The following is a 15,253-nucleotide window of genomic DNA, read 5'->3' as shown; positions in this document are numbered from 1 at the left end:
CCCACCCCAGCTTCACTGGGAACATCCACTTCTCAGCCAGACTGCTGGGCTGGGCTGGCTGGACAAAACAGCAGGGCATTGTGTTTTATAATTATCCATATGTCAGTTTATTCCTCTTGGCCAGAGTACACCAGATACACCAGGTTGCGAATGCTTTGAGATCAGGGACTGTCTCACCTTAGTATTCCTTGCAGAACTCTCCAGTGCCTCGCCTACTTCAGGTACTCAGTATTTGCGGACTGAAGGTCCTTTAGTGAGTGGAATGGTTCTACGACCTCTTTGGGGTTGCTGACTCTTCTAAATTACAGTATCTTGGGGCGCTGGAAAAGGTGTGCTCTCTCTAGAAACAGTCGGGGCCCTGGAGGAGTTCTGAAACCTGGGCACAGTGTTCTCAAGGAAAGAAGCAAGGCTGGTGCAGAAGCAGATGGGGTGGGCCCATGCTCCCTCTGCACAGGCTGTGTGTCAGCCCACGGAGCTCCAGCCACATGGCCTTTTTCAATTTCTCGTACAAGTTCTTCAACAAAGCTTCCTTAGGATATGTTTCTTTGCTCTCCACATTGCATCCACTTCACCTCTACCCCACTAATTCCTCATCCTGCAGCTCTCAGCCCAACTGTCAGTTTCCTCATTGACATCTCAGATTAGGACCAATTCCCCTGTTATAGCTCTCCATGTACAGCTCTTTCCTAGAATTTATCAGCATTTAATTTTCTATGTTTTTTTTTTGTTTTTTGTTTTTTTTGAGAAAAGAAACAGGTTTTTATTTGTTCATTTTTTGGAGAAGTATTCTAGTGACATCCTTGGCCTGAGACTCTTTGCCATAATCTTTAACGACCACACAGCTGCAACCAAGCAGGGTGCAGGTTTTCCCTCTTTGTCAGTTTTACAGAGGCCTACCCATTCCCCTAGTTTCTTGTTGTCATCAACTTTAATTAGGCTATTTGGCATTCAGCACAAAGGGCCTCCACCCACTTGAGTACACAGGCTCATCACAGTTGGATGCAAGCACACAGTGATGGGCTCGACACTTTAAGGCCTTGGCAGTTTCTCAAACTCCACGTGCTAGGCCCTCGTGAGTGAGGGCAGTCTTTCGCACCTCTCCTAAAGCAGTATTAACTACCACTCACCTCCAGCTGCAGCGCTTTCCTCAGTCAAGGTGGTGGGTTACAGGTAGAGCTGAGTCACAAGTGCACCTGAGCCTCTGCTGCTGTACAACTACGCAGCAGGGAAAGGCCAGACTTTTCTTAATGTTTGTTTTTGTAATTATTTGGTACGTTCTTTCTCTCAGACTAGAGACTATTACTTAATGAGGACATGAACTGTGCTGTGTGTGTGTGTGAGAGAGAGAGAGAGAGGAGAGAGAGAGAGAGGAGAGAGAGAGAGATATGTATTGATATTTACTATAGGAATTGTCTCATGGAATTATGGAGGCCAAGAAGTCCCATAATCAGTTGCAAGCTGCAGAACCAGGAAAGCCCATGATGTAAGTGCCAGTCTAAGTTTGAAGGGCCGGAGAACTAGGAGTACCAATGCCCAAGGGCAGGAGAAGATGGATCTCCTGGCTCAAGAAGTGAGGAAATTCGCCCTTCCTCTGCCTTTTTGATCTATTCAGGCCCTCAATGGATTGCATGATGCCTACTTACAATGGTAAGGATGATCTTTATTCAGTCTACTGATTCATATGCTAATATCTGTCAGAAACATCCTCACACAGCCAGAAATAATGTTTTACCAGCTCTTTGGGCATCCCTTAGCTCAATCAAGTTGACACACAAAATTAACCATACAGAGATTCTGACTTGACTCTCAGTAGAGTTTATCCAGTGTAGTGCCCTTAGCATAGGATTTCTCAAAGTGCAGCACCCAGATTGCTAGTTCAGGAACTCTGAATAAGTGTTCTGTGAAGAAAAAGAATCGTTTAAAAAATAAAGATGTAATGAAAATGTCACACAGATTTGCACACTTACTATTTTGTGATAATTTTAGGAAAGTTGCACTACAAACTGCTAATAATGATTATATATGGGGAGGTCTTTATTATACTTTGTTTCTTTTATTGTGATAAAATACACATGACAAAAATTACCATTTTAGCCATTTTTAAGTGTACAGTTCAGTGGTATTTAGTATATCTACATTGTTGTGCAGCTGTCACCATTATATTTTATAGATTACTAGTTCATGAAATCGTTATGCAGCATCCTCATATCTTGGTGGATTAACCCCGCCCCCGGCACAGAGAATGGCCTCTGAGTGGCCCATACTGCTTGGCATTACCTGCACCTTTGCCTCGGTGATCAGTGGAGAGACAGGCCTCCAGGTCTAAGTGAGTTAGGGAGTGGCAGTCTCTTAAACTGGTTTGATGCCTGGATGGAAGTAGTTGTGATAGGGGAGCATCTTTTTAGCTCAGGAAGACATATTGTTTATAGGTAAGTCTGGAAGTGTTGAAGCCACTGGATTCTCATGAAGGAAGTTTTCTGGAGGCTGAAGTCAGTAGCAAAAAAGAGGGACAGAGCTGAGAGAATCAGAACTAAAGCTGGAGTGGTGATAAGCCTTCAGAAGCCTGCCCTGCCTCTCTCCAGGGAAGTTTTCAGTGATACGGTCCAGTAACTTTTTGTTTAAGCTGTTTTGGCATTTTCCCTCCTCCATACTTGTCAAAGCAGCCTAATACAGTTTGGAAGACAAAGATTTATTTTGTATTACTTCTCATGGTATCATTTACATTTTGCCATACTTATAATTGGTACACCTCACTCATAAAGGTGTCGGCCTGTAGCAAAGACTGTTAGGTTCCTGCTCAAAATCTATCATCCTTTCTAAGAAAAGTTAGGTTTCTCTTTTGGGTATCTACCTAGGGAATAGAGTTACTGGCTCCTGTGTTAACTCCATATTCAACAATTTGAGGGCGTTTCAGCAATTCCTTTTTTTGTGGAAAGGCTTAGGTTTTTGCCCAGAGGATTGAATGCCTATCAGTGTTTGGCTGTTTTGCCAGGCCCTCACTGTTTACATCCCTTCTGTTCTTGAGTGTTTTCTCTCTTTATTTGCCTCTTTTATTCTCTTTAGACTCCAGTCCCCTGCTGATTTTAGTAGGGACTGAAGCTTTCAACACCTAAAAGTTGTTTGTAAAATATTTTAAGCTCTGGAGGACTGACATTGAAATTATAATGTTTATCTGTTTATCTTTGGGTTAGGCACTCACCGTGTTTTGTAACAAAAGAGCTGATTGAGTAGGAGGCTTATTTAACTTGGTCCTGAGGGTTATACTCCTACAACGTGCTGTCCAAACAGATTCTTAATTACCCAGCTCCAGTCTGAATGTTTTAAAGAATCACTTTGAAGTTTCTTGGTGCTAACTTCATTAGTAAACATGTATGTAAACTGTTGTGAGCTTGTAAATAAAAATGTATATAGAGTTCCTAGTGTGTACCTGGCACATAATAATTGCATAATAGTTGGCATTATGAAAACTTTAACAATTATTTTTTAGGTATACATTTCCATAATTTAAAAAGGTTTAACTTTTTTAGGGGACACATTTGCGTTGTTTCAGAACACGGAATAGTTTACTTTTCTAGGTGCACTGACATTCTCTTTGATCGTTACTCACCTGGTGAAAACCACACGTAACGTGGCATGTTTTCCGGGTTATTTTTAGATCATCTTTACCTACCCAAGCTAATGTAATCTGCTGAATGCAACAGAAACAACTCTTCAGTGGTTTAGCCACCCTCTCCCTCCCACCAAGTCGTGCAGTGTGGACACGCAGAAAGTCATAGATGCTGCCTGGTTCCGAAGAAACGCCCCCTGCCTTTGTAAGCATTTGTCTAAAGCGGAGATTTAACACGCATTTTACTTTAAGGGAACGTGAACAAGGAAAGAGAGAGCTCTGCGTGCGAGTCCATTCACAGCTCTGGGTCCGTCCCTGGATAAATGAGATGAGTCAGTCATTTCCCCTAACTTGAGTTTTGTCGCCCGGCAGCGGGATTAGAGGCTGCTCTTAAGATGTCCCTTCCTTGTCCCTGCCGAGAGGAGCCGACAGTGAGTCACCCAAAGGGGACCCCAAAGAAAGAGGAGGTGCACACGCCCCAGGGGTGGAAAAGAGACGCGGGACGAAACTCTAGAGCGAGGGATCCTCGGAAGGAAGAGGAGGGGCAAGGGCGCGTGGGGAAGAAAAGGAAGAGGCGTCCGGGGAAAGGAAGGGAAGGGAGGGGTGGAGAGGAAGAAGGAAGGCGGAGGAAAAAGAAGGGGGCGAGCGGCGGAACGCTGGGCGGGCCGGGGAGGTGCCCTGGGCGGAGCGGCCTCGAGCTTTGGGGAGGGTCTGCAGCGCGGGGGCCGGCGGGGCGGGGCCGCGGGCACCGGAGCTTCGGCGGAGCTGCGGGGAGTGGGGATCTTCTGTGCGGCCAGACCCGGCTCCGAGGGACATGTCCGTGCCGCGCTCAGGGCGCGCCCCGGGCTGCTAGCTTCCCCGGGCCTTCCTGTTCGCGCGGCCCCGCACCTGGCCGCGGCCCCGCAGCCGGGCTCGGGCGCTCGCGTGCGGCGGGCGGGCGGCCGTGCGCGCGGACCGCCGCAGTCATGGGGCTGCAGCCCCTGGAGTTCAGCGACTGCTACCTCGACAGCCCGTGGTTCAGGGAGAGGATCCGCGCCCACGAAGCGGAGCTCGAGAAGACCAACAAGTTCATCAAAGAGCTCATCAAGGACGGGAAGAACCTCATTGCGGCAACCAAGAGTAAGCCGGGACCTGGGCGCGGGCGTGCTTCGGCGCGGCAGGGCGGGGAGGAGCCTCTCCTGGACAGAGACCGACTGTCCCGTGCCCGGGGCCAGCAGCCGGAGGAACAGCCTTGAGGTTCATTCGGGACCTTGGAGGCCCAGGTTCAGCCCTCCCCGGCTCCCAGGCAGGCGGTCGCGAATCTTCTTTCCCGCTCCTACCCCTTTGCGGCCAGGAGCCAGGAGCGGTGCAAGGGGGAGCTGCCCGCGGGTCAGACGCCCCCAGCCGGGTGCCCCTCGGTGCCGGCGTTCCCCGCTAGACCGCCCAAGGGCAGGTTTTTTTTACACTCTGAAGCTTCTCATAGCCCGTACCAAGCAGAAACATTAGTTTTACTAGTTTTGTCTCCTGATCTCTCAAAACTTCCCTGGGAATTCTTTGAAAACGTGGGTGTTGAATCCTCGCAAGCAGTCTTGTCCCAGATCTATCACTGAGCTAAACCAGAAAGTCCACCTGGCGTTGTGCTGCTTTCTGCACATTCCTTCCCTTCTCCCGCGGTGAGGAGGGGCTCAAACATTGGGGCTTTTAAGGGTAGCAGAGGGCCTGCCCTCTGGCCCAAGGGAGCGCAGCAGCCAGCAGATACAGAATTACACCCAATCATGCTGGATTCCTTTCTCCCCTTACTTTATCTTTTAAAAAACTCGGAAGTGAAGTGGCTACAGCAGAAAGAGTGTGTGTTTGTGTGTGTGTGTGTGTGTGTGGGTGGGTGGGTAGGTAGGTGGTAGGTGGTAGGTAGGTATCTGAGTAGAATCTAGGAGGGAGGTGGACAAAATTCGCTCGGGAACACTTGAGTTGGTGTTAATGGGGAAGCATTAGCTCCACTGAGAAGCTGTGACCACACCTGTAACCCATAGCCTATTTTGAAGATGCCTGTAGTGCCCCATGTTCCCTCTTAAAAAAAACCTCCCCATACAGCAGACAGGGGATGGGGCAGTATCCAGCCTCCCAAGTGTGTGTTGTTAGCGTCTTTATCTTTTCCCTAGTTTATCAGTTCAGTAATTCCTAGCTTTTTGAGTTTGTCCTTGTACACTTGTTTGTAGACATCACCTCTGGAAAAAATACTCTAGGTCACCCCCACCCCCCACCCCCTGCACTTTGCATTAAGAAACATTAAACTCTCTGGACAAACTGTCCCAAGTACCCAGCACAGTGCCTGGAACAGTAAATATTCACTTAGTGGATGAGTTGAAATAAGTTTTGATGAGAAGAATTTAGTGAGCCATCTTGTAATTTTGGAAGCATGTCACTCACCTTCTCTGGATGATGTCCAAGATTCCTTTTGGCTCTAAGACCTCTTTGGTGTTACAAAAAAGAGGATTAGGAATTATTGTTTGGGACATGCGACTACTGGGCTTATTTTGTCAGTATCTCTCCAGTGCGTTGGCATTGGGTATGTGTTGGGTGGGAAGCAGGGACGGGCTGTAAATATGTAGGAGTGAGAATGGAAAGGAGGACGTGAGAAGAGCAAGGCATGTGGGTATGTGTGTAGTGATCTTGAAGGAGAGGACTCTTTCCTTCTGTAGCTTGGTGTTAACCAGTATCACTGGCTGGGGAGTGGGGGGTTATCCTCTCTTACTGGCCATAGCAGCTCCCTCTGGAGCTAGGTAGCTGAGGAGAGAGGCTTTGGTGTGGAGTGAGACAGATGGCAAAGCCAGTTTGGCCACTGGTAGAAAGCTATTTACGTGACTGAATATTAGCTCTTCTGCCAAACAGGACACATGCCTGGTGTTCCAGCAGCAGCTAGAGCATCTGGGGGGTCAGCTGTCAGCCTTCCTCTCCAAAATGTAGACTATCTTGAATTTATAAATTGGTATCTTATTCCTTTTGATTCTTGTCCTTTACCATAAGAAATATAATTTATAATGCTTAAAAGAGCAACCAGAAAGTGTCTTTTTTTATTATGTTTAATTAAACTTCTCCCCAGAAGACGACAATAACACAGCTTTAGTTTACATGCTTTTGATAAGTTACAAAGACACTGACTTTGTTCAGCTTGCTCCATAAAGTTTACGTCTAGTTCCTATCAAAGATTAAGAGCGCTGTATTTAAGTTAAGACGTTTGAGTTTAATTTGCCTTCACTGTTAAGGCCTGGCTACATGACAGTTGGGCAGGTCACTTATTTCTTTTGTGTCCATTTTCTCTTGTCCTACTTCTAAGGCATTAGTAAGATTCTGTAGTGTTTGGCAATAGCTTGATTAGGTCATTTGAAATTGCAGTCTAGGTCAGTAGTTTGCCTAACTAGTTGAGCTTTTTTGTTACATCTGAAAGTCAAATCCAGGAAGGACATGAGGTGGAGGGAGGAGCTGCGGCAAGAATAACACTCAGCTGGGACAGACTGCTAACATTTTCAGGTGCTTTACATTGTCTTGCAAAACTGGCATTTTGTGTATTTTCAGAATTGTGTTTGAGTATAGAAATATTTTTAATTGCCCTGTAAGATGCCTCCTGCATGAGCTAAATACTAGTTGGACTTATGTAATTTTGATGTCTTGATGCTTTGAATCTTCCATAAATACTTAAAAGTTAGAGGCAGTTCTGTATGACCTGAAGACTCACTGCCAAGTTCAGTTAGAAAATACTTAGCATCTATAATTTGTTTAATATTGGTATTGAGATTTAAAAGAGGTGATAAGGTAGAGGCACTTATCTTTGAGTTTATTGTTGTCAAGTTGAATAAAGTTCAATCTAGGGAACATACCTCTGCATTGTGTTGAATTCTTGAAGATACAGAGGATACACAGACATGAGTGTTACAAGGTTAACAGTTCAGTGACAAGTGAGAATTCTTACTTTGCCAGGAACAAGAGTTGGTTGTAGGTTTTAACGGAGAAGGTTTGCGGGAAGTTTGGGAATTCATTCGTGTTTTAAGTAAGGAATAGATCCATGTCAAATTGAATGGCTCAGAAGAAACAAGAACACCACAATGTTTGAGGACGATGAGGAGACCAGTTTGGCTGGAATGGATATTTCATTTCAGGGAGTAGAATGAGATGAACAGGAAGGTCAGTTTCAGATTATGGAGGACCATAAAAGCACGGTTGGGAATGAGGACTTTATCCTGTGGAGAATCGCCGAAGGTTTTTCAGCAGAAGCCAGACATAATGGGAAAGAGATGGTTGAAACATCTATGTGTAGGGTGGAGATAGCAGTGGGAGTAGGAAGGAACTCTAGAGACAAGAGTCTAGGATCATTGACGTATGTGTTAGATGGGAGATCATTCACTCAATTCAGTGGAGTCTTTGTTTAAATGCCTCTTTTAGTCCTTTTTCTTTTCTTTTTTTTTTTTTTTACTCCTTTCCTTTCTTAGAATAACCAGTGTCCTTTTTCAATACAGTTTAAACTTTTGTAAGCTTTTCATGTGATGTCTGTAGTTTCAAATGCTAAGGATTTGTAGAAATGTGTAGCATATTTGTCAAACAGCAATAAGCCATATATGCTTCTCATAAATATTACGTTAGGCGTTATTTAGAGAATATATTCTATGCTAGAGGGAAATACATATTTTTAAAACAAATAGTCTTTACAGTTAGAATATGGACACAAACACTTCAGCCTATGATCTTAATCTTCTATATATACCATGCTCTATGAAATGTTCTTTAGTAAACTTAGATTGTTTAGCTGTGTGTGTGTGTGTGTGTGTGTGTGTGTGTGTGAGAGAGAGAGAGAGAGAGAGAGAGAGAGAGAGAGAGAGAGAGAGAAGGGAAAGAGGGAAAGAGAGAGAAGGGGAAAGAGGGAAAGAGAGAACAAACACGAGAACACAGAGCTGGGGGGACCCTCATAAGTGAGCCTGCTCTTCTCACAGACATGGAGAAGAATGTCAGTGGCAGCCAGTACTAGAATTCATCTTCCAAGTGTTGGTTTTAGTGCTTTTAGGCTTTGCTATTTTAATGATTTTTGCTTTGTTTTATTCAGGACAACATGAAAGTTCCCTTTAGCTGTCTTTGTGTTTATTGTTTCAGAAAAATGGTTTATGTGGTAATTCCTTTTGGAGAAATTTCTCATGTTCTATTGTATTGAAACACAGAGAGATTTAGAAGACTTCAAAGACTTCACTTTGTAAACACCAGCCTTACTTTCCTTATTTGTAAAATGGGACAGCTGTAGTAGAAAGCCTTTAGGATTGAATAAAATGATGTGAAAGTGGAAACACAGATGTAAAATGGTTTTGTAGATTCTGTTGTTTGCTCAGCTCATATTCTTTTTCTGAAAATCCAAATTTGTCCAGGAGTCAGCACCCTTTCCCAAGTGACTCAGGGAAAGGTGGTTATGGATGATTCTGTTTCGTGTAACTCAGTGGTTCTCAGTCCCAGCTGACCTTTAGAAACACGTGAGAAGCTGCAAAAAAGATGTGCAATAAGGGCTGAGAGTCACCGAACTCTAACTCACTTCTGGTAAACCTATTTTCTGGGTTGGTAACTAGCTTAAGAATGAGGATGTAGTTCATTTCTGGCCAGTGAGACACGATAGGATAGGAAGTCTGCTGAACCAAAGGAGGTACTGGAGCAGAAATTTAACTGAGTCTGGGTTTTGATGCCATTGTGGGAGCCACCAAGTTTTTTGCCTGAAGCCCACCACTGGATAGCTTGTTAAATGACAAGCCAGTTTCAGTTGCGTTTTCTGCTACTTAGGACCCTAATTTTGATGGAGCGATATAATTGTAAATTTTGTGCTGTTGTTCCTATTAAGTGGAATTTAGAGAGGTATGAAAATAAAATGCTGTTTTAAAAAATTAATAAATTACAAATATAATTTTTCATTGAATGGAAAAAATGCTCATATTTTTTGCTCCAAAGAAATCACGTGGACACCCTCCCGAAACACCAAACACACACACAGACACAATTAAGGGCATTGCCTGGGATAAACCTTACACTCTCACTTAGAGTTTATGCACTACAGGTGATCCCTGACTCCATTTAGAGTAGTTCCCATTTAGAGCCCTCCAGCGGGAGAGCCAGGTTTAGAATGTTTTGTTCGTCAGTTGTCTGATGTTCTCCTGTCTTTTTGACAGATTGCCTTTTTCCCTGTTCTCTCGTCTGTTTGGCTCCCTTCGAAGACCTCTTTTCTGCTTCGTTTTTTTTTTTTTTTTTTTGGTGTTGGGGGAACTAGGGAGCATAGTTGATTTTGGAAGAGTAGGAGGGTATTTTTATTTTTAAGTCTTTAAAATAGCTGATGAGACAGCATGGTATAGAAGATTAAGATCATAGGCTGAAGTGTTTGTGTCCATATTCTAGCTCAGTCACTCACGAATAGTGGAACTGTGGTCTGTGGCCAAGTTGGGTAGCTTTTCTGTATTGATGTTGTCTTTTGTAAAATAGAGATGATAATACTATCTACTATATAAGGTTACTAGTTAGAGTAAATGAGTTAATACATGTAAAATGTTTAAAATATGCATTCAAATGTTAACCATTGTGATGTATTATATAAATTGCAGAGATATGTTTTAATATCAAGGCCACTTTCTTGCCTGAAAAACAGCTGCTCTGGTCCAGAGGCTAGTGTCTGACCTTTTAATGCTCATCCTCTGCAAGAGTATATTAGTCCAAATCATCATTACCAGTGACCAAGAAGATAGACAAATTTGCAATACTCTGGAAAGGTTTCCAAGGTTTGAATGTAGTTTGGGATGCTGGAAAATCTTGAAGGTAAGTTGATAAAGCTAAGCGGCATCTTGGGAAAATTTTTCCAGAAGTTGTTTCTGATTCACAAAGATGCGAAGATGAAATAGAAGGTGTCACTAAAGCTGTTGTAAATGCAACAAGCTTTCTGTAGCTGAGGCTCATGCAGTCAGCAGCAGGCTTCATTCAGGGGATGATAAAGAAGAGTGGAGATGACCCAGAGAGCTCTGCTTATGGTACCGAGATGACACCATCAATGACTAGAACCTTCAGATGCTTAAAAATTACAATGACATTTTTTAAGGATATTAATTTTAGTATTTAACGTGCAGAAAACTTTAGCAACTCAATGACCAGTGCTTGTGTTTGCTGTGGGAAATTCACAGAAAAAGAAGGCAGCCAGAGGCATCTCTATGGAGGGTGGATGTTCCTAAGAGCTGTTAGGTAATCCTGTTCTCTACAAAGGAATCTTTAAGTCCCGAGGACAAATTCCTAAAGACGTTCCTTTGAAACCTGGGTCTCTGGTAGCCATTTATCACCTTATGATCTTGTTGTTTTCTTTTGTTTTTTGCATCTTAAGAGAGGCAAGAATTATGAAAATATAAAAATATCGTCGTCTACAAGTCACCATAAATCATGCCTTAAGTGATTGCTGACTGTGTGTGGCAGTGAATGGGTAGTTTACATTTGACCACAGTTAAGATACAGTGGCTTTTGTTGCTTTTTTTTTAAAGTTTGATGTTAGAAAGGTAGCTATGAAAACGTTTTTGGAATTCCTTTTTGCCTTCATTGCCTTTGACTTTCTACATCTTGTTTAAAGCAAACTTAGATTTATTTCAGGGTTTGTAGAAGAGTGTTTAGAAATTTATAGATTATAGTTCTGATTAAGGATGTGTTGAATGTTTTACTAGGTTATTTATAGTGAAATTCCATTCCAGAGACAAATAGGTGATTACAAACTACATTTGAAAATGTTTTGTTATTTAAGCTGCATGTAATTTAAATAATATAATAATAGTAGCTAACTTGTATTAAGCATTTACTATTTGTTTTATGTTGTGCTAAATTCAGGGCAAGCATTATATATGTGAGGATTTACTCAATGAGGTATGCTGTTATTTACCCCATTTTGCAGATTAAGATACTAAATTTAGAGAGGTTAATAGCTTATCCAGATCACTCAGTTTGTCAGTGGTGGAGCTGGAATGTGAACCCACATTTGTCTGACTCCAGAACCCTTAACCACAATAATAAGCTGTCTCCATGAAGGGGTGTAACTGCGGTCTTCTGTTAGGGGAAGTTATGATAAATCTTGGTTATCTGGAATGCGTGTACATTTCATGATCTAGTTAGATTATTCTTATTAGCTCAGCACAGTGACCATGATTTAAAATATAAATTTTAAAGCCCAATTATTGTAAATAAAAGTGATTGCTAATTTGTATAATAAGTGTAGACACTGGGTTGATTTAAGGCGGCTTACTAGATACAGACCTCCACTCAAAAAAAAGTATTTCCTTCATCTGAGTCTCTTTCTGTCCCATGTTCACCTCTCCCCTTATACCCTTCCTTCCTCCCTATTCCTCGTCTCACCCTTTAATAAATTTTAATTTTGTTTTCATATTGTAGGCCATTTTTTTCCTTTAAAAGTTTGGGAGATTTTAGAAATATAAAAAGATATGAAGAATCTCATAATAAACATTTCTGTGTTTGTCTCTCAGTTTAAGAAATAAAAGCTTTCTGTCTGCCTTTCCCCAGTAGCAACCAGTCCTTCTCCCCAAGAGGCAGCCAATGTCTCAAATCTGGTGTTTCTTATTGCCAGGCATTTTAATTCATCTACATGCATTCCTAAATAATAGTATGTTTGGCATGTTTTTAGACTTTATATAATGGTTTTATACTATGTGTGTTCTGTGGCTTCCTTTTTCCCTTCAACATCCTATTTGTGAGATTGTTTTTATTGAAACTTCTTTTTTCTGTAAGGGGCATCTAAAAAGTATTTAATTGATGTTATATAAATAACATAAATGATGACGTGCCCTATATCCATGCATTTTTTATTGAGAAACAATATACAGAATTTATTCGGTATGAAAGCCTTATTGTAATGAATTTTATAAACTTTGAAACACTAGCTTTGACAACAACCTGTAAATAATGAAGCCATGAATTTCGAAGACATTTAATACAATTTCTTTTTGATATGTTAACAGCTTAATGTGGATCATCAGAACAAGTCAGTTTAAATTTCAGGACTGTAAAACATGACTTGTCTGACTCACAAAGAAATCTTAAAAAACCTATTTGTTTTATTCAGACTAGACTGCCAGTATGAGTAGGTAGAAAAAAAAGTTTGTATTCATAATCACAATGTACATTAAGCCCTCTGGTAACTGTCAGTCTAGTTAGGTCAGATTAATGTGATTTTCAGGCGAGGAAATGGTTGCTCTTTTTTGATAGACCTCAAAGCAAGCAGGAACCACAGCCTGCTTTACTTAATTATCCTAATATAGGATCATAATTTATGGACTTGCCAAGGGGATGCTTTTGTAATGAGGAAGCCTTAACTTCCTCTTTAAACACACACACACACCACACACACATATCACACACACTCACACCCCCACACACACACCCACACACCTACCCCTGACACTTTGCATTCTAAGGGCAGGCATCTCTTTAAGCCCTGGGATTGACTGGAATCACACCTGTATTGCTGCCACTGCTAGGCCTGCCTCCCTGGTTAAACTAGAATTTCCTCTCTGTGTTTCCTTAGGAAGATGTTAATCCTTTGCCACTTAATATTTCAACAGTGAGTGTGATTTCTCCTTCCCTGTTGACTTGTTCATCCACGGGCACTGCCTGCCTTTGGGTGCCAGTGCAAACTGTCTACCACCTTCTGGTATTGTCGTGCTGAAGTGTGTGGCTGGAGGAAATCGGTTTGGCCAGAGTAATGGCACCTCAGGTCTGAATATAGGATGTTTTATACTCTAAAAAAATTGAATGCTTTTATCTCTCACTATAAAGTTGACTCCATACTTGTTAGTAGTGTGACCTTGCACAAGTCAGTGCCTAACTTTCTGTTTGTTTGTTCATTTTAATTAGTAAAATGGATATAGTAACATACCTTGTGGGGCAGGATTATTTATTCCTCATATTTAAAGATATGGCCATGTGGGAGGTGGAGCTGCTGCTGCATCCCTCCCTCCTCCTATTATTGTTGTTAAAAGCATGCTTATTCTGACTTCCTTTGGTCGTCCTTGAGCACTGTTGTGGCTTTACCAGTAGTGACAGTAGAAGCAGTCTGTGAATGCGTGTTCTTTCTCTCTCTCAAGGTTACAATATTTTGAAGCATAGGGTTGAATGTAGGCCTCTCATTTATAAATAGGAGAAACCATCTGTAATAGTGTTGAGATCTAGCATATTACTGAAGATCGTCACTTGAGAACTTTGGGGACAAAGCCAAAAATGTACACGGGAGTGGAGTGTCACTGACATGCCATTACTTTTATTTGAGAATCTGGCAGAATGTACTTCTGTCACTCTGACAGATAATTTTGTTTTTCTTTTGTGAAATGCAGGTCAAAGGCAGCACAGCAAATATCAAGGTCTTTGAAGGCAGATTTACTTACTGTGTGACCTTGGGCGACCTGCTTAACTTCTCTGTGCCTTGATTTCCTCTTTAAAATGTGGATACTAATTTTATCTCCCTAAATGTTGCTAAGATTAAATTAGTTAATTATTTTTAAAGCATTTGGAAAACTCCCTGAACCATAGTGAACCCTGATGTGTTGGCTAAGTGCAGAAAAATTTTAAAAAATATGTTCAGTCATCACTATAATGTCATTTATGACAGTGAGGGAGACGTATTATCATAGGTCATTGAATGTCACCTATTGTGGTCTAGTTGCTAGAGTTTTTTTTTTAAATTTTATTTTATTATTTGTTCTGAGTATACAGTACATTGGTTAGGCATTTATATAGTTTATGAAACAATCCCCCTGATTACTTTCTCTCCTGGCTCTACACACAGCCGTTACACTACTGCTGACTGCGTTCCCTGTGCCGTACTACCCATCCCTGTGACCATCTATCAAATGCCAGTTTGTACTTAACTCTTCACCCCTTTCTCCAAGCGCCCCCAGCCCCCTTCCCCTCTATATTTGTGAGTCTGTTTTTGATTAGTTTGTTTTTTTCCTTAGATTCTGCATAATCAGTGAAATCACATGGTATTTATCTTTCTCCGTTTGACATTTCACTCAGCGTAATAATCTCTAGGTCCACCCATGTCGTTGAGAATGATAGAATTCCATTTTTTTAAATGGCTGAGTAATATTCCATTGTATTTGTGAATCATAACTTCTTTATCCGGTCATCTGTTGATGGGCATTTACGTTGCTTCTGTCTCTTGGCTATTGTAAATAGAGCTGCCATGAACATAGAGGTGCATAGATCTTTACGAGTTTTAACAGTGAAAAGCGACCCTGTATATCTGTACAGAAATTCAAGTTCTAGTCGGGGAGACAGAAGATTAATCAGGCAAGCAGTGTCATTCACATTGCTGACTAAGAGTGGATGCTTGGCCTTGGTTAACAAGACTGACTAAATGAAGGGGTCAAAGAAGACTTCAGAAGAGTAGTAACTTCTACGCTGAAACGAAAGGGAAGGCTAGAGGTGTTCCATGCTGAGGGCAGGGAAGAAGAATTCTCCGAGCACAGGGAAATGCTGCCTGGAGCCTCGGAGGCCACAGAGAGTGTGTGCTTCAGCTGGAAGAACAGCTCAGGTGGGCCGCGGCAGGGAGTGGAGTGGGGAGCTGGTGTGGGGAAGGGTTGAGAAGGGCCTGGTACAGCAGGTTAAGGACTC

The 15,253-nt window shown here is 42.2% G+C and overlaps 1 protein-coding gene across 2 annotated transcripts in view; it reads left to right on the top strand.

Moving 5' to 3' along the window:
• Positions 1-4,314: 4,314 nt before the first annotated feature.
• ARHGAP10 (Rho GTPase activating protein 10) overlaps positions 4,315-15,253 on the top strand; it is a 240,582-nt gene continuing 229,643 nt past the window's right edge. The window contains exon 1 of one of the 2 annotated variants that reach the window (XM_039876000.1): positions 4,315-4,726. In XM_039876000.1, the coding sequence (XP_039731934.1) occupies positions 4,573-4,726 (154 nt within the window). In that variant the 5' untranslated portion in view covers positions 4,315-4,572. The remainder of the gene's footprint in view (positions 4,727-15,253) is intronic. The other variant, XM_039875999.1, reaches the window with a different exon arrangement.

The sequence above is a fragment of the Pteropus medius genome, unplaced genomic scaffold (genome assembly GCF_902729225.1).
Source record: "Pteropus medius unplaced genomic scaffold, Ma_sr-lr_union100, whole genome shotgun sequence".
Taxonomy (NCBI): domain Eukaryota; kingdom Metazoa; phylum Chordata; class Mammalia; order Chiroptera; family Pteropodidae; genus Pteropus; species Pteropus medius.
Note: the sequence above shows the minus strand (reverse complement) of the source record. Positions and strands in the feature narration are given on the sequence as shown.